Source organism: Bubalus kerabau, chromosome 3, assembly GCF_029407905.1.
Source record: "Bubalus kerabau isolate K-KA32 ecotype Philippines breed swamp buffalo chromosome 3, PCC_UOA_SB_1v2, whole genome shotgun sequence".
Taxonomy (NCBI): domain Eukaryota; kingdom Metazoa; phylum Chordata; class Mammalia; order Artiodactyla; family Bovidae; genus Bubalus; species Bubalus kerabau.
The window spans coordinates 148100049-148119401 of NC_073626.1; the positions used below are offsets into that span (position 1 = coordinate 148100049).

The window sequence follows — 19353 nt, forward strand, 5'->3', positions numbered from 1 at the left end:
TAAATCATATGTGACTGATCACGTGGACTTGGGACAAGGTTACCAGGGGCACAGCTGAAGTGAAGGGCCTACTGCACGAAGGTAGAGAAACCTGAAGTCAAGTCCAGCTTTGCTACTCACTACCCTTTCTACTTTGGACAAGTCACTTGAACCTTTCCCAGCCTTGGTTTCTGCATCTGGTGTATAGTAAGATTCATAAGACCCAGCTCACAAGCATATAGCGATGATTAAATTATAAAGGCAGATCAACATGCTTTGTAACCTGTAAAGCAGTATGCAAATAGGCCTTATAATTATTATCATTAATAGTGGTAGTAATGAGATCTGATAGGAGAAGCATAGGTTTAGAAGTTCTTTGAGTGTCTGGTTGTGACTCCAGTGTCTCCTCCTCAGCAGATCACCATCATTGAAATTCTTTGCTGTAGACAGCTGCCTCCTTATCTATGCTAACTTTGGCCTTGAAGAGCTCCCATGGTGTAGGGTATTAGGCCAATGTGCCTCTAGATGGTTAAGGTATCCCAAACTAGAATCCTGACTATGCATCTTAAACTGGTCTAATTTGACTTCAGGGGAGGGTAGCTTCCAGAAATAATAATCCCGGAGAATCTAACCAGAAAGGACTTCGGGGAGATGGGGAGGAGGGAGAGAGGTGACCAGGAGGAGGGAAGGAGCTATTTCTGGGCCACTGATGGGAGCACTGCCACAGGCTCTGCTCTCACTAGAAAGATGATGTTGGCAGGTACACAGCAGCACACGGGTGGCCCAGGAGTCCTCTGCTGATTGTGGGCTCTGGAGTCCCTGCCTGTCCTTCCCTGACAAAGATGTTCCCGGTCCCTGTTGAGTAAAAAAAGCTCTGTGCCCACATCTCAGGTTAACATGATCCCGAGGTGTCCGATGTGCTGGTTATGTGGTGCGAAAGGGCCACTGCCGTCTTTTAGAAATATTCAACATAAGATGTTTCAGGGCCAAAAGGAGACAGTGAGATTTTTCTGCTCAAATGCCATCCTGTTCTCTCTGCAAGTGGTCGAAATGCCCCTGCATGAACTGGATTTCTGATGCAGGTCCCCACACCTGTGTCTGCAAGGCATGGGGTCTGCCAACAGGGCACTCTGCCTCCCACAGAGTACCTGATGTATTTAAAAGTGCATCAGCCAAAAGACACATTCTTCAAACATTTGGATGGGCGAAACTTTCATCTCCCAATGTATGTATATTCTCTGCTAAACACATAGTTTTGTTAGTGATGCTGACAACACCTGTTTTATTGGGGCTGTATTTGCCTGACTCTCTCAGAAAGGCCACGTTCAGGCCTCCCCAGGGTGGGGCAGGGAACGGAGTGGGGTCTCAGCTCCCTTGCATCACCCCTTTGTTGTTCATTATTCAGTCGCTCAGAACTTTCTGACTCTTTTCAACCCATAGACTGCAGCACACCAGGCTTCCCTGTCCTTCACCATCTCCTGGAGCTTGCTCAAACTCATGTCCATTGAGTCGATGACCATCCCCCACTCCTATTCAGCCACCATTCCCTGCTCTGCTTGAACAAGGATGCCGGGCTTCTGAGCTGCAGTTACCAGAGCCCAGGCTTCATCCGGCACTGCTGGAGACAGAAGGTTGTAAATGTCTTCCAGTGGGACAGTGCCCAGCCAAGATGATAAAGGCTTGAAGCATAAACCACCTGGCTAGAACCATCCTGTAGTCTAGCAGTCACTTCACCCCTTATTATTCAGTTCATTACAGCGCCCTGGCCCTTTGGGTAAGCTGATGATGATTAAAATGTGGGCTTGGCCTCTCAGAATCTAGGGGGAAAAGACAAGCACCAATACAGCCAACCAAGACCTAAGGCGGATGGCGCCAGGTGCCATATGTAAAAGGTACAAAGGAAGGGATGCAGAGAAAATAGGCAGGAGAGACCTTCTTGACATAAAGACTCAAGAAAGGGCCTTAAGGGGATGCAGCATTTGAATTAGAGCCCTAAGAAAGAAACACAGAGCCTGGAGAACAAGTTCGTAAATAAAGGACAACCCAAATTCTGCCCCGGCTTACCCCCCACCCCCCGAGTGGCCACAACTGCCAGCTGGTGTCCTTCCCAAGCATTTACCAGGGACCTCTGTTTGGGTTTGTTTTCCCCTCCAGATGACAGGAACTTCTTGCGGCTGCAGAGTGATGGGCGGAGAGAGGGCCAGTACGCGCGACTCATCAGCCCACCGGTCCACCTGCCGCGGAGCCCCGTGTGCATGGAGTTCCAGTACCAAGCCACGGGCGGCCGCGGGGTGGCGCTGCAGGTGGTGCGCGAAGCCAGCCAAGAGAGCAAGCTCCTCTGGGTCATCCGCGAGGACCAGGGCGGCGAGTGGAAACACGGGCGCATCATTCTGCCCAGCTACGACATGGAGTACCAGGTGGGGTGGCGACGGAAGACGGTGCGGAGATCCGAGGGGATCCTTGTGATCTGCGTTTCAATATTTCAAAGGCCCTGCCCATTCATCATTAGGGAACGCGGTTAAGCGCCGCTGTTTTCATTGTGTTTCTCCCGTTGCCATGGCAACTAAATGACACTCTTATTTGTTATTCAGAATGTGCCTATCTCTACACCCAGACTTGGTTCTTTGTTCCTCCTATTGCCTTTTATACTGCTGAAATCTTCCCCAACAAATGTTTCTTCTCTCCATTTTATTTTAGATTGCTATCAGGTAGGCTGACAAAGGAACACAGAAGCCAGGAAAATAAACACAAACAAACCCCCCACACAGGAGCAAAGAGGCCCTGGGAACCCCTGAGACTCAGAGGAAGAGAGGGCAACAGCCTCCCCGCCCCGTCCCAAGCGTTCAGGTGGCTGTTGGTGCTTAGTGGTCAGCAGACCAGAGAGATTCCTAAATGAGTGAGTTCTCACCCTGCAGCTCCAGGAGTTGAATTCTGTAATCTCTGCCCTCACAGAGCAAGAGACTGAGGCACAGATGGGGATGCGCAGCTGTGGCTGAAACTTGGGTAGAGTAGGCACTGTGGAAGAGGTGACTGAGAACCAGCCAAAGCATTAACCTGCTCCTCCCCAGACGAGAGGCAGCAACAGATGGCTGGTGAGGCAGCCAACTGCTCGCTCAGCTTGCCAGAGGACATGTGCTCGTTTGCAGAGAGAACCCGGGGAGGGCGAAATCGAGGGCTGACTGGAGACCACTGAGCCGAGAGGCTCCTGCATGCAGCCTGCAGTCCCTCTCACACTTGCAAAATAGCCTGAGTCCCACCCCTACCTGCCTTCCTACTTAGCAACCTCAATGTGTGGCGGAGCTACTCCCTGTTGGTATTTTTGTCTCACCCACTGAGATTTGTCTCACCCGGTGAGATTCTCTAGGCAGAGGGTCTTGTCTTCTTAGCTTTTGTAACTGTCAGGGTGCCTGGCACATAGTAGGTGCTCGGCAAACTAGTGGTGAAGAAAAATCACTTACCTGTTAGTTGTAATAATGGAGCTATAAGACACTGTTACCCCCAAGGTAATTCAAACCTGTACACTACATTCCTCACATTACCCCTACCTGCTCATGTCCTCTTGAGTTTCCAAATACCTGGGTTGAGCGTTTGAAAGATTTGTGAGAAAAAGAAAAAAATCAAACATGGCTAGGGAAATTTCAACTCTCCTTTAAACATGCTCTGATTGTAGTCCTTTTAGTCAATAATTCTAGTTACTGGACAACAATGCCCACCACTTAGTTATATATATGTATTTTTTAATCCCCTTAAATATGCATTTGATTTCAACCAACTCATTTTAAATTGAGATTTCAAGTACCAGAGCCATGTGGTCAACAGATGTGTACCAGGTGCAGTAAGGCACATGTGCGTGTGCATGCACACACACACACACACACAGATTTTAAGCTACAGTTAACAGAAAATTGGAAATCTTTGCACTGTTTGCACCAAGAAGCTCAGTTAACCCTGGCGCTTTTTCTTCCTGCTTCTAGATTGTGTTTGAGGGAGTTATAGGAAAAGGACGTGCGGGAGAAATTGCCATTGATGACATTCGGATAAGCACCGATGTCCCGCTGGAGAACTGCATGGGTATGTGAATATCTGTCTCTTCGTGTCTCCTCCGAGGCCTGGGATCCACAAGGGGAGGCAGCACCTCGTTTTCAAACACAGCTTTTCCCCCAATGGGTGGGGTAGCACCAGTCCATGCAGGAGGTGAGATGTGAGTTCAGTTAGAGCTTAGGCTGCAGTCAGGACGGGAGAGGTGTCAGATGAGGTGGAATGCTATACCCCTGCTCCCATTCAGAAAGGGACATACACTTAGTATATGAAGATTCCGGGTGCCAAGACCCCATCGTCAGACTCCAGCTTTTACCAAAGAAAATGCTAGAGGACAAGAGCAACTGCCAGTCAGAATTACATGCTGGAAAGGTTTGATGGATTTAATGGAAACCTTCACTGGTGAGCAGAAATAGTACATATGTTATATTGGAGTGATAACACAATTACCCAGGCAGTTCTTTTACATGAATGAATTGCAGGATGAGCCATGGCATGTGAAATAAGAATTCAGATTTTGCTTTGAAGCTAATATCTCTAATCCCCAACATGCCAGAGTTGTAAGATTAAACATTGCATGCCAAGTGACCAGCACAGGAAGGACACTGTCTCCTTGGACAGAAGTGCTGAGAAGCCAGGTCATCTAGTTCACCCCATGGACCACCTCCCATCAGAGCCATGGACATTCCCAAAAGCAAGAGGAAATCCTGAGAAGGAAGGAGACCTACTTTCACTCCACAGAGTGACTGTAATAACTCACCAAGTGCTTTTCTTGGCACATGGGTCCCGGGGGTGTGTGTGCCTGATGATGTCAGAAGCACCTGGGACCGCCCTAGTCCCTTCAGGCAACTCTCGGGGCCCCCGGCATCTAAAACTAATCCAGGCTCTGAGAAAGTAATCAGTGGTAAGTGACTGATTACAATGCTTCAGGGACCCATTACTCTATAAAGGACTTTTTGTTCCAAAGCAACTTTGAGAATCCTTCCCACCTGGCCCCCATGACGATGATGTGTTAGACCCAGAGCCTGTGGCGGGCATGGGAGACTTTTCATGGGGTAGTATGAAAAAGCTTGATGAAACTCATCTTCATCATACACTGTGTTCACCTTATGTATTCCTCTCATCTAACTCAAATTTTTTTTTTTCCAGAACCCATCTCAGCTTTTGCAGGTGAGAATTTTCAAGGTAAAAAAAAAAAGTTATTTTTAAATTTCTGCATGCCTTTTCCTTCCTCCCATGTGATGTGAATTTGGCGGAGGCGATAAGCCTCCAGATTTGACAAAGCTCCCAAGAGAAAAATAGATGCCACACCTCACCGCTAGATGGCGCCAGAAACACCTGTAGATACAGGGAATGGGCAATTGAGAGCCTCGCTGTCGCTGGTTTAATTAAAGTTTAGAAACCTATAATAGAGACAAATAGGTTACAGATAAACCTTTCAGCTTTGCATTGTCCAATGGAGAGCAATGAGGCTGAAAATGCATGAGTGGTGAGAAAAGAGAGACTGTGGGGAGACTGAACCAAAAAAAAAAAAAGAAAAAAGTCAGTAGTAAATTAAAAGTGAAATGAGGTGGCAATAATTTATTTTTGACCAAAGATGGTTTCTTTCCAGTCACAGGGCACCAAGGCAGCAGTCTCAATTAACCCTCAGCGAGGTACACAGCTGTGTGAGGGAAGAAAGTTAGGGGAAAGACATGAGGAATGGCAGTCCTAAGTGGAGAAGGTTGCAGAAATCTGGAGACGGTGTCTGGTTAAGGGAAGAAGGAGGCTCATTTGGTGCCTGGAATTAGAGCACTTGAAATACAGGACTGAAAAATAGAAAGCGACATTTTATCCCTAATAAAGTAAGTAGAGAACAGAGCAAAAAAGAGAACAAAGCAAAACAAAAAACAAAAACAAAAAAAAGAGAACAGAGCAAAAAAAAAGAGGAATGTGGGATGCCTGCCTATCCCAGGAGGGAAAACTAACCTCCAAACTTGGGGGTGCTAAAATGCAGTGTATTTCACATCTCACCCTCTTTGGTTGACACAGCTGACGTTTCCACCCGGGTTCCAGTGCTAAGGATTTGGAAACCACTCTGTAAATGCTTCCCATGAGTTGGCCCGGGTGTATAAGCACACTCAGAGACACTCACCCACACCTAATAACAGAACCTAGTTTATGCAAACAATCCCGAGGGTTTCTGTGCCCTGTTTATATTGGCTGGCCTTAACCCCACAGGTGACAGCATTTCAGAGATAAGGGAAGTCATTTTTATATCTGAAGTCTAGACTCGTTATCTTCGCTCTCATTAATCTGTCCAGCTCCTGGCTGGACAAAGATGGATTCCTGCTTTGCCACCTAGATGTGCTCTCTGACTTCAAATCATCTCGCCCAATTTGCCACTCATCACCCACAGCACTAAGATGGTAGATGAGGGAGAGGGGGGATGGGAAACCTATCTAGAATATCGCTTCTTTCTTCCTCACCCTTCCTGGCCTCCCTGAGCCCCATCCCCACTCCCCACTGCACATTTTTCAAGAATTAAGAGTATTCCCGTGCATGTGTTGGTGCTCCTTGGGTGTGAGATTGTCTATTAACATGAATCTAAAAGTATCGGAAGGAAAAGCTGAGATCAAAACTGAACAGCTTGGATAACAGTTGAATTCAAGTTCTAACTTTCGGGACCCAAGGTAATGTTGATGCTGGGGAAGTATACTCTCTTATGTTGTTTCACGTGACTTTGATTGTTGAGACTCAAAGCTCCCAGAAAAGGCTGGTTAGGGCCCTCAGCCCCCACGGCAGACACTCTGCTGTGTGAACATGGATGTCTGGGGCCATGACTGACAAGTGCAGTGGCTAAGTGCTTTGCTTCTGTAAGTGAATAAACAAACCAGGGCACATGTGCTGTCGCAGAGGCTGTGTTTACCATGAGGCTTCACAGGCCAGTCGTGTTCTCTTGTAAAATATATATATAAATAAAATAGCCTCAGAGCTGCAGTGCTCATTTAGCCAAAATAAACACAGGGCTTAGGGACTCCAAGGTAAGAATTTCCAGTGTGCTTCCGATGGGCTGGTTTGGGGCTTAAGCACAGGCAGCCCTTGAGTGGCATGGATTGGCCCACGGCTGTGGTCTTGGGAAATAACAAGCATCTTTGGAAGGAGGAAACCAAACTCCAGAGACGTGGCTCAGGAGTCAAGGGCAGAATGGGAATTGAGAATGGACGGTGTCGATCGCGTCGGCAAGTTTTACATGGAACTCTGACTTGGTAGCCAGATGAACCCAGGGCCAGGGTTGAAGGGGGCTAAAGCCCCTCTAACTTCAGTAGACATCTCTGGGTTTTGACTTGAGCGAAACCTTCCATTTGGGAGAGGAAAGAGGACATTCACTCTACCTAACCTACTGACCTCTCCAGGTCAGGGCGGTGGCAGCCTTCTCTTGGTGGGAGAGTGAATGCCTTGGGAGTTAAACCAGGCTATTCACTCAAATAGAGAAGCAGAGAAATCAGGTTTGGGCAAGCAGGATATGGAAAGCTGATGGTGAAACCCTATTAACAACAGGCATATATTGTTAGTATGGTTTTTTTTGAATGTAGATTGTTTTTCTTTTCCATTATAAATTTACCATGAGACGGAAGCCATCTCATTCTTTATGAGAGGCCAATGTGTGCTAGGTAAACCTTTAAGGCAATGCAACAAAAGTGGCTTCTGGACTGAGGCTTATTAGATAGTCTTGATCTTTTATATTTTGAAGTGTCTTTCATTTTCTGCCTCTTACTCATCTCTTGCCATGGAACATTTTCTTTTTATTCGAATCACCTTGTGTTTTCTGCTTGGTATATATGCTTTGACTGTGTACCAGGATATGAGTCAGTAGTGAAGAGACACAAGCCACACTGAAAAAGAGAGCCATATAGAGAGGGGACAAGGAGGAGATGGAATGAATAAGCTGTGTTGTCATGTGATGTTTAAAAAGACTTTCTTGCTGTTGTTCTAAACAATGTAGCCTGGGCGTGCTTTTCTTTTCTTTTTTTTTTTTAAGCAGTGGCTATAGACATAGTGTCATCATGTATCTTTTTCTAGAATTTGAGCTTTAACAAATGAAAAACTGTGTAAAGCGTGGGGGTGGGGTGGAGAACTGAAAAGTGGTGTAATTAAGGTGATGGATTATTTTTTCTTAACCAATGCTTTCTTTTTTCAGTACGAGTAAAAAGAATAATAAGGAAGCCAGTAAAAAAATATAAAGCCCATAATCTGAGTTCTGTAGTTGTTTACCAGGTAGTGTTTTTTTAGCAGGTTGCAGTGGAAGCAAGAGCTCTTGTTCGTGTTAGAGGCTGTGGGCTTCAAACAGAGCAGGAGCAGAGAGACCCATGGGAGTCCCAGGCATGGGTGGTAGTGAGCGTGAAGGATTCAAAAGTGCCGCTTCAACCACTGATGGCTGCTAAGAGGAACATCAGTAGCTCCTGCTCACAGCTGTGAGCGTGGGTTTTATGTCTCAGACCAGCTCTGAGGGCTGCTGGCCCTATCTCTTGGGCCTCTCTTCGTTCAGTCCTCTGGAGTTTTCATTCAGGTAAAACTAGGAGAAAGAGAACAGCACAGGTTGTCTCCTGGGCATAGAGGGGACCCATTTGGGGCAGTGACAGATGCCTAGGGTTTGACCCTGTGTCTCAGGTCTTCAGGTCTGTTTATTTCATACCAACTGGTCCATCTCTGCCATGTCTCTTCCCCATCTTTCCATCCCCGCCCTTATCCCCAGTTGATCTGCCAACAGGCTGCCTCCCTGAGACTTTGCTCCCCAGTGTAATGCCCCCTATGCCAGGGCACAAGACCTGGGATGAGCCTCAAATTCCTGTCTCTCTGGCATCCCTTTCTCCCACAGCTCTTGACTAGAAGCACTTGCAAGACGCAGTGAGGGTTAAATGGCATTCTCGCCGTAATCCTCTGATGAAAGGCAGAGAAGTATTCCCAGCCCCTGCCAGGGCTCCAGATAGGCAGCTGTGGGGTGTGACTCCTTCTCCTTGGCCCCCTCCCCCTGAGGTCCCCAGCTGCCAGATCAGAGCTAGGTGTTGCTGAGCCGGGGAGCCTGGGGATGAGATGCGTGTGAACCACTAACTGCCCCGCTGCTGTTGCTGCCCGAGGGGACGCCAAGGCTTCCTTTGTGAGATTCGAGCTGCAGAGGTCTGACACATCGCCCTGCAAGTTTACCATTCTCCTAAAACGCCGCCAGCATCGGTTTCTCTAAGGGGAGAAGGAAATTTTTTTCACTGACTTTTCCTCGCTCCAGGAACAGAAAGGACAAGCCTTAATTTAAAAGAAGTAATCTAAGTGCCACCAAAGAGAGGACAAGTGTTCAGACTTCAGGCAGCCACGGATCTGGGTTTAGGGGTGTCTTAGGCAGGTCTTGGGGTGGGGGGCAGGCAGCAGCTTTCCTACTAACTGAGTGGAAATCTCCCAATGACCGCCCCGCGCCCCCGCCCCGACACACACACACACACACACACACACACACACACACAGTGAGTGCAAGGCAAATGAAGAGTCATTTCGCAGGGAGATTTTATACTTCTACATTCTTCCGAACAGATCTGTGGGCGTGACCACGTTCTTCGACCCTCTTCTATAAACTTCTCTAGAGAAGCCAGCTTTGTCTTTTGTTTGTTTAATCTCACAAATTAAATAAATGTTTTAACTGAAATGCCCTTTCTCCAGCTCTTCGTTTTCAACCTACACAGGCGAGACTGCAGACAGGCCAGGCCTGAAACAGTTCTGATTTGCAATGAACGCTTCTTCCCCCCTCCAAGAGAGATGATTTACGTACATTAGGTATCTTTCGAAACATTTCTCTTGGAAACCTGGGTGACTCCTCCAGGTCCGGAGGACATTTCATAAACTTAGCTGCAGGAGATGTTTTCGCTTTTTGGTGATTCAGTGAGAATTTAACTGAGACAATCCGCAGACAGGTTCAGACAGAAGAAAGAAGCAGAAAGGGAGAGGTCTGCTTCCTGTTCCACCCCACGTGGTTAGAGCAGAGTCTGCACACTTTTTCTGTCAGTGGACAGATAGTGAACATGTTGGGCTCTATGACACCCTGTGTGGCTGGGGCTCACTGTGTCTGTAGCACAAAGGCAGCCATAAGCCATATGTGATGAGGGTGGCTGTGTTCCAAAATGTACAGAAATAGGCTGAGAGCCAGATTTCATTTTCTGACCCCTGGGTTCCAGCACGGGCGGAGGATTTGGTCCACGTACTTCCAGTCCTGACCCCACCACTTCCCAGCCACATGTGCTTCCTCCGAAAGCTCTGGGCCATCTCTCGGGTTCCACTCTGTGCTGCCTCCGTCCTCCTCCCCAGTTTTCCTCCAGGCAAAACCAGGAGAAAGTCACTTATCCTCTCAGGTTCCCCACTTTCCCATCTGAGAATCATGAAGAATGAAGATGATAAGTAGTCCAATGCCTGGCACCCAGGAAGTCTCCACTCATTAGAGCAGTAGTTATGCTCACATTTCCCAGTTGCTTATTAATTCAGTAACCCTGTTTGCACAACAGGAATGGAAAGAACCTACCTACTGTGTAATTTTTTTTGTTATACTCCCATATCGCTTCTCGGCCTTTTGGCTAAGATCAAGTGTATTATCCTCCTGTGCAGGACTTCTTAGAATCTATTGTTTCTCAGAATTTAAATTCTTACCTTCGCACCACCCCTTTCTCCAGGCGGCTCAGAACTTTTACAGGCGGAACCCTACTCAACCTTGCAAATACACTTGGAATTATTGACTATTTAAATTTCTGTTTCTCATTATCTTACATGATGAGAAAACTGTATACAGAATTAGAAGGTGGAAATTCATGAAAAATAGAACAGGCATTGAAAGCATCTTTCAGTTGGGGGGAAATCAAAGTCTGTGAGTACATGGGGGAAGTTTGAACAATCAAAGGGACTCTTAAGGTGAGCACATCACCAGTGTTGGACAAAGTTGAAGTCACCTGCGTTTTTTCTCCCATCCTGGGGGACATGTCTCCAGCTCCTGAGTTGTGAAGCAATGGCCTGGGCATCTCATATGGCTGAGGGGGCAAGTGGGGCTAAAATGCAGCCACTTACCAGCATCTGCCCAAAGGGGGCACCTTTTTGCATTTTAATGTAGAGGCATGGTATGAGGTAACAGAATCTAACACTTTCCAAGAATAACTATTCTGTGAAGTACCATTAGGTCATCAAGGTTTTTTCAAGGAAGTCTGAATGTTGGTCCAATATGCATTCCTCCATTCAGCTGTCCACTCATTCATCTAGCCACCTTCCACCCCCGTACCCCATCTATCCATCCATCCATCCAACATTCCTGGGATTGCTGCCCTTATCTAGGAAGGTGCTCTGGAAAAGGACGTAAGCCCTACTGACCTTCCTTTTCTCTGGCTGGCAGACCACAGCCTCATTAGCATACAGCCCTTGAAGACTGCTGCAGAGCCAGATTCTAAAGCAGCAGCCTGTGGGAGTTGAGTCTCTCTAGCTGGAGAAGGTCCTAAGAAACTCTGGCCCCCAACTGCAGGTCATCAAAAATTGCCTGAGGGGAATGAGAGGAGGACTGTTAGCTGTATCCTCTCTTTTCTGACTGTCTTAACATTAAAAACACAAATTCACATAGTATATTTTCTCATTTCTCCAAACAAATGTCCAAGGAAAATGTTTAAAGAGCCAATATGATGTCGTCCACCAAATGGCTTCTGTCACTAAAATTTTCTACATAGTGATCATTTCTGGGGAGGGGAGTATTAGCAGGAAATGGGAGGAAGGTTTTATGAGAAAGTGGAGTTTGTCTTCCAGAGCAGAGCAGAACTTGAGGCCAGGTTTCTAGCTCTGATTCTGAATCTGTAACCCACATAACGTGACTTCTTCTCCAGTGCTCAGTTGCTACAGTCATGTCTGACTGTATGCAACTTCCATGGACTGGTAGTTCACCAAGCTCCTCTGTCCATGGGATTCTCCAGGCAAGAATACTGGAGTGGATTGCCATGCCCTCCTCCAGGGGATCTTCCTGACCCAGGGATTGAACCTGAGTCTCTTATGTCTCTATCTTTGGCAGGCGGGTTCTCTACTGTCCCCTAGATCCTCCCCACCGTGCCCCAGCTTTGTGGCTATCATAAGCAACATTTCAGGAGTCAAGTGAAGAAGGCCTCAGCCCCAGCATGTTGAACCCTGGGGGTGGGAGATGAGGCAGTGTATTTAGTGTTGAGAACCAGCATTGTGGCTGAGGGAAAGCAGCTTTTTGAACTGAGACTATGTGGTGACGGTGGGGACGAGAGCAGTTGTGACTGTTTTATGCTTGACACAAATGAGTGCTCCTGCTTTGTGGTCTGGTCAGGCGCTTCAGAGGGGGAGTTAATCCCTGTGGACTCACTCACTCCCTTCCTTTCCCCTCATGGCTGAGCTGTGACCTCATTAGAGGGTGGGTCTCACTGTGGAGCCAAGTGGAAATCAGAGGCAGACCCGAGGACACCCTTTGGGGAGAGGCAGGTGGCCCGGAGGAATCTGGAGTCCATGTCTGCACACTTTGTTGTTTCTCGTGCGTTCTTCTGAGCCCACATGAAAAGCCATCGGCAGGATGGTTGCCAGGCAGCAGATCCTCTTGGTGACCTGCATAACGAGTTGACACCACGTCCTATGACTCACGAGTTGGCCACTTCAAGGAGCCGTTTTCAGTGCCTTGCTTTCTCTTTCTGTTTCTGTGCATAATTTTCAATATGGTCACAAAAAGAGGGAGGGAGGGAGGGGAGGAGGGCTGGAGGGAGGGAGCTTTCTCAGCTACAGTAATGAAATTATTAAAAGGTGGAAATGGTCTGGGAGTGAACACAAATAGAGGAGGACGTAAGGAAGAAGACAGTGTAAAAAGGGGCGTGGTGGTGACCCTGGGGTTCTGGGATCCTTTCCACCCCAGGGGCGGCGGCTGCAGCTGCCAGGGTGTGTGCTGGAGACACATCCTTGTCATAGCTCCTCCCAACCCTGTGGTGCTTCTGATGGGCTCAGAGGCACCGACGAACCCTGTACCCTAGCACAAGGCGATTCCCTGAAACTAGAGGAGTCAGTGATTAAGAGCTGGAAAAGTGAACAGGCTCTGAGAGATTTTCCAAGAAAAATGCTCTCATTTTTCTAACACTTCTGAGAAGGCCTCAGGTCTGATTCACCCCTCAGCTATCCCCCAAATCAAAGAGAGGTGCTCCGGGGTTCAGGCTGCAGGAGTCGGCAAACACTGACTCAGAAATAGAAGTCTTCACCTCGGTTCAGTCTTTTAATCACAAGCATTTATGGAGAGCCTTCTTGGTGCATACATACCCTGAGGTGGAAACCAGGATGAGAGTGAGTGCTTCTGCTTGAGGAGCTCCACGTCTTGTGAGGGAGGCATGAAAATATCAATGAGCCTTGTCTGCGTCTTGAGCAGAGATGCACCCACAGGGTAGGACCAACGGTACAAGGAGAAGGCAGCAGCATCTCCTCCCCGACCACTGTGGCTCCCACCTGGGATATTCCACGGATAGAGAGGACACATCTTTCTGGCCACCTCTACTTGATGTAAGCAGCTAGGGAGGAATTTTTCATAGGTTAAGCATACATCATTTTTCAGAAGTAAAGATCATATCTGGTTTTGGCAAGCTCAAAAGCTCCTAGTCCCATTTGGGCCAGATTCTCATCTGATGTAAATCGTTGGGAGAATCAAGTTGTAGCACTGTTTTGCATTAAATGGGACTCCAGCCAGTCTTTCCCTAGAGTTACCCTGGGCTTAAATCTACGACATCATCTCCATGGCAACCAGAGGCTGGCCAGTGAATGTGGTTGCCTTGTAAATCCTCTGCTAGCTTCTCTTCCATCCTCTATCTTTTCTGTGATTAGAATGTTCTCCCTCCCGTTGCTCTCACTTATTCACTGTCGCTCTCACATACCTACTATCGTTTTGCACCCACATTTTTTTGGTTGCAACATCCTTCCAATCAGCTTTTTAAATCCTCCATTCAATTAAAAAATGAAGATGTGTTAGTCATTGCTTGACAGTGGTAATTGACCTGTTTAGACAAGACCAGGCTGATTTCAGTGGGCATGGAAGCCTTGGCAAACCAAAGTGGAATTCCCCTTCAAGTCTAGCCAGCCTAATTAATACATTGTTTGAGAATGCTGGCCAGCCAGACCAAATATTGTTATTTCCACCCATTCGGAGAATCAGTCCTATGGAATCCCAGAAGTCATTTTAACATCACTTGAATGTATTCCTGTGTGTATGTGTGTGAGAGAGAATCATAATGCTTCTGCATATTATAGAGTATCATAGTTTAACAGAAAGAAGAAAAGAGTTTTGGAATCATACAGCTCTTGGTTGAATGCAATACTCACCAGTTACTTGCTGTATAACCATTCATTTAACCTCTCTGTGCCTCTATTTCCCCATCTGTAAAATGGGTCCGAGAGTACCTACCTGATAGGGTTGTAAGTAGGAGGTAATATCAATCACTGAAAAGTGCTTGGCCCACCCTAAATACTCAGTACCATCTTGTTCCCCTGTCCCCTTCCCTATCCACTCCAAAGCATGTGTGTGTTTCTTTTCTTTTTTTTTTTTTTAATTAGTTTTTGGATTAGTCTGCATGCTCTCAGCCTAGCAACACTCTTCTGTGTCTCTCCACCAGGGGGCACCCTCCTACCGGGGACCGAGCCCACAGTGGACACGGTGCCCGTGCAGCCCATCCCAGCCTACTGGTATTACGTTATGGCCGCCGGGGGCGCCGTGCTGGTGCTGGTCTCCGTCGCGCTGGCCCTGGTGCTCCACTACCACCGGTTCCGCTATGCGGCCAAGAAGACTGATCACTCCATCACCTACAAAACCTCCCACTACACCAACGGGGCCCCTCTGGCGGTGGAACCCACCCTAACCATTAAGCTAGAGCAAGACCGCAGCTCGCACTGCTGAGGGCCGAAGCAAGGACCGCACCCAAATCAAACAAGAAAGACTGCAAACACGTTGCCTCGATTTTGCACTTTTTCCTCCTCGCCTAGTCTCTGTGTGAACGCTCAGACATCTCTGTCTCTGGGCCCAAACCCTGTGCGCTCGTATCCATCCCGACCATTCTCCTCGGGTTCTTTTGTTTGTTTTCCTTTTGTTGATTCCAAACCGCCCAACCCCAACTCTACAATGCTGCATCTTGGAATACGAGAAGAGACACGCCCCTAAGCACCTCACAACTCACGGCTCAGCTGGTTTCCTTCCAGAGACTGGTTCCTTGTTTCTTCCCCTTGCCTTAGCCCATCCCTCCTCTCTGGTGGGCAGTCTGCCAGGAGACTTGAGGGGAAACCCGGATCTGTGTGTTTGTACATAGTATACATTTGCGCCTGTGAATAGCTCTGTGTGTGCGTGGGTGTGAGTGAGAGACTGGTTCATTGGGGTGGGGGGAGTGTGTGAGTGTGTTCAGAGAGGGCCCCCTTTAACTCTTGTGTTACTTCTCCGGGGGTACATGTTCCAGAAAATAATATACTGTACTAGTTCTGTTTACTTGGAGAAGAGATTGAAGCTTTTTGTTGCCTTATCTAGCTCTGGCTGGATTTCTGTTGGCTTACCATTGTCATCTCCAGGTACCTAAAACTAGAGGTCACATGAGAAGAAATGTGGCCCCTCCCATCCCTGTCCCCAGGCCCCACCCACCTGACCCAAGAGAAGGTTCTCCCACTGCACTCAGACCAGACATGACTCCTAGCTAGTGCCGTCTGGGGTGTCTCTGAAGTTACACAGTAACAGCCATTGGGTGCCTGTGGAACCATCCCTTACTTCCAGCCCTGAAGCAAATTTGTCTCATGTTGCCTTATAAAAGAGAAGCTCATAATGAATGTTTAGCTTTTATCAGTTAAGTCCAATCTTGGAATAAGTCATAGAGAATAACCATTCTGAGACTGATGTATGAAAAAGCAGTAGCCTGTTGAGAGCAGGAGGAAGTGGAGAAGGAAGGATTGAAATGTTGTCTTTAAAAAAAAACCCTCACCCCAGGGGGTTCATTCTGCCCACTAGGGGATGGGGTGGAGTAAGAAGGTTAAAAAAGTGTATTCTTTGGTATCATATGGATCATGGTTAATAGCATTTGTAAAATATTGGGAAAAGGGGGTCATTTGCTTTACTTTCATGGTGTTAATGTGTGCCTGAATCTATAGCCACTAAAATAAAAGGCTGTTCCCCTGACTTATTTGAATATTATGAGAGAATAAAAAGTTACCATTTGTTTAAATGTACTAATGTGCTACCCCTTAAAGCATTCATGGCATCTGGTAAATACACCCTCATAGGCTGGCCTGGCATTTCCAGATGTTACTGCTTCGTCAGGAGAAGGTATAAGGAAGATAAATCCGTTGCTGCCCATTTGTCCTCTCTAAGCAACGCAGGGAGAGGGATGTTAGAGATAAATTGCCTAATGATATTGTACGAAGGATAGATTCAATAATGAAGCCAATTTCATTGATAGAAAAATGCATATTTTAACAAGATTCTCAGTGTACTGGGGCTTAGGCTTGGGGGGTGTTTATTTCTCACCTTCCTGCTAGGAATCCACTGGGGAAGTGTAAGATTCTCTCCAAAGATGGTTGCCTGGGCTGAAAGCCTCCAGGTACCCTCTGAGAACAAAATACTAATGATTTTTTTGGCTGCTTGCGGGAGAGAGACTTAGCATTCTTTTGGAATATTCACATAGGTCCCTCCAACAAACGCACACTCAACTTTCGCATCTGGTTTGTTTCATCCTCCTGAAAGAATGGTGCTCTCCCACTCTTATTCTATTTCAAAGAGCTAGTCTGTCTCAACTACAGCAGCCCTGCCAAAAAAGGAAGATGAAAGGCTAGAGCATGAGCTACCTTGAGATTTCAAGACGTGTCTTACCCCAGCTGAAGATGGAGAAAGAAAGAGGGGGAGAGAGAGGAGGGGTGGCAGGGTACCATGGATACCTTACAATGACTTTCATGCCCATCATGAGGGCTTTTTATCTCGGGTGTCTGTATCCAGTGATGTATTTGGGGCCAGGCGTTCCCTTGAAACGATTGACATCCCTATAGGCACCCCATGGAAGCATGGTGTCGGGAAATGACACCTGAGAAGTCCGGCCGGTGTAGCAACTGTCTGAGTTACCATACACCCGTGAGGATTTCCCTTCTCTAAAAGATGACAACAATTTTGTGAATTTGCTGTATCTTTATCTGATGCCCCATGGTGGCATCATCTGTATGTACATGCTGTCATTGAGAATATGAGACTGCTCAAATCTCTGTGAATCCCATAATGCACTTCAGCTGGGGATGTCACATCTCTCTCTCTCTCTCTCTCTCTCTCTCTCCACTTTCTTGGCCCCAGCAACTTTCATAGTATTATCCAGGTACTATGCTAAAAGGGCAGCTCTTCTGTAATGTCATGCCTTGCAGCTTTAAAAAGCAAAATTCTGTATTTCATGGAGGAAGGGAAGGGTCCCTCTCTTCTAAAAAAAAAAAAAAAATAGACTGGACAGGTGAATGCATGCATGCATGTTTAGAGTTGCTTCTCAGAAGACAAAGAGGTGATAGCAACTATTAAAAAATAAATGAATGAAAGGAAGGTCTAGCTCGGGCTGGTAAAGTTTTTGCCTTAGTAGAGCTTTCATGTTAACAGTTCCAGGAGGGAAACCCTTATCTCTGGGGTGAAAAAAATCCCTTTCTTGGTATTATGCTAGCAATTGCTATCCCTTAATTGCCTGTGAAGGCAGAAGAAAGAAAAAGAGGATCATATCATTGCCATTGACAAAACAGAATGCTGAAAGTAAATTATCTTTTCCCTTGTCCCACATTATTGGGATTAAAGCCAGAATAGGATAGGAAATCCAGTAATATTTCTGAGGTTGATACCCCATCTTTAAGAAGACTGCGTCTTTAAAAGTGAAGCTAGCGGGCAAGTAAACACCTAAATAATCGAAAATTACCAAAGAACAACAGCAAAACAAGAAAACTTAAAGATTTTTACTTCCTATTCTTATCCCCTTGCCCTATAACTGTGACATCTCTTGCATTGCTCAGTTGCCTGTGTGTCAAAATACCTTGTGGACGTTGAAAACTATTTGAAAATGTATTGTGTGGAATGTAATAAAATGATGATATTTTTATACAAACATCTGTTTTTTTTTTTTTTTTCACCTTGGCTTATGAGAACAAAGTTCAGATGTAGGCTTTGAACAAACTGATGTTTGCAAAGTTTATACATCACCTTCTGAGCTAGACTGATCTGATTTGATCTGATCTGAGCTAGAGGGCATTTTTGTGGGAAGTAGGTGGGTTTTCTCCTTGACGCTGAATGTCAACTTCTCCTTCTTTTATTTTTATTACTACTGCTTGTTAGGAGTTTTATCCAATTTGTGCAGCTGAGCCAGCTTTTATGATTGGTGTGGGATTTTGCAAAAGTTGCTAAGTGCTAAATTACTCCATGTGATTCCACAAAATTTCTCTTGATGGCAAATCCCTGGAGATGGGACTCTACTTTCAAAAGGCCCCAGGGGCTGGGACCAGCAAAGCTGAATCATGTTCTCAGCTCTGCAGAGACAGATAGTTTCCTTTGGAGAAGAAGTGGCAACATCTTACCCCTTGCCTACCAAATTATTACTTCCACGGGGACGTTGATCTCCACTTTATGAGCACTTTCCCAGACCAAACGGGAACTTACAGTATGTTCAAGGCTCAAAGATATTCTAGACTTTGGAGCAAGTAATGAAGATAACTATATGATTACTGGGAACCTGGAAATATCATGGTGGAAAATTTTATAAAAGGAATATTCTATAAAAACTTTGAGGAGAGGAACTTGGGGAAACTTACTTGAAAAGCCAGATCTTTTCAGAAGTATTTGATGAGTATTTGGTTCTCTTTATTGAATATTTAGTAACATGAATTATGACTATGAGTTTATGTGCTCAGTCATGTACAACTCTTTGCAACCCCATCCCATGGACTGTAGCCCACCGGGCTTCTCTGTCTATGGGATTTTTCAGGCAAGAATGCTGGAGTGGGTTGCCATTCCCATCTCAGGGGATCTTCCTGACCCAGGGATTGAACCTGTGTCTTCTGCACTGCCGGCAGATTCCTTACCCAGTGAGCCATTGTGGAAGGCCATATTTAGTGACATAGTTATATAAAATATTTTATCAGAGAGTTATTAGGGGAAAGAAAAAAAAAGATCTAGGAAAGACAGCCTCACAGCAATTCAGTGTTTCTAGATGGTGGTCAAAAGTGATGATGGAAGAATTTTCCACCCCCCTATATTTGTGGGTGTATTAAAAGTATCAACCCCAAACCCTTAGAGTCTGAGAATATTCCTAATGGCCCCCAAGG

At 46.4% G+C, this 19353-nt stretch overlaps 1 protein-coding gene and 1 pseudogene across 3 annotated transcripts in view; both read left to right on the forward strand.

Annotated features, from left to right (window-relative positions):
* NRP2 (neuropilin 2) overlaps positions 1-19353 on the forward strand; it is a 119229-nt gene that overhangs the window by 81878 nt on the left and 17998 nt on the right. The window contains exons 13-16 of one of the 3 annotated variants that reach the window (XM_055573215.1): positions 2134-2396; positions 3954-4050; positions 5167-5187; positions 14661-18105. In XM_055573215.1, coding sequence (XP_055429190.1) covers positions 2134-2396; positions 3954-4050; positions 5167-5187; positions 14661-14941 — 662 coding nt within the window. In that variant the 3' untranslated portion in view covers positions 14942-18105. Of the gene's footprint in view, positions 1-2133; positions 2397-3953; positions 4051-5166; positions 5203-14660; positions 18106-19353 lie in introns of those variants that run through there. The other 2 variants (XM_055573213.1, XM_055573214.1) reach the window with 2 other exon arrangements.
* On the forward strand, positions 10591-10699 carry LOC129648137 (uncharacterized; annotated as a pseudogene).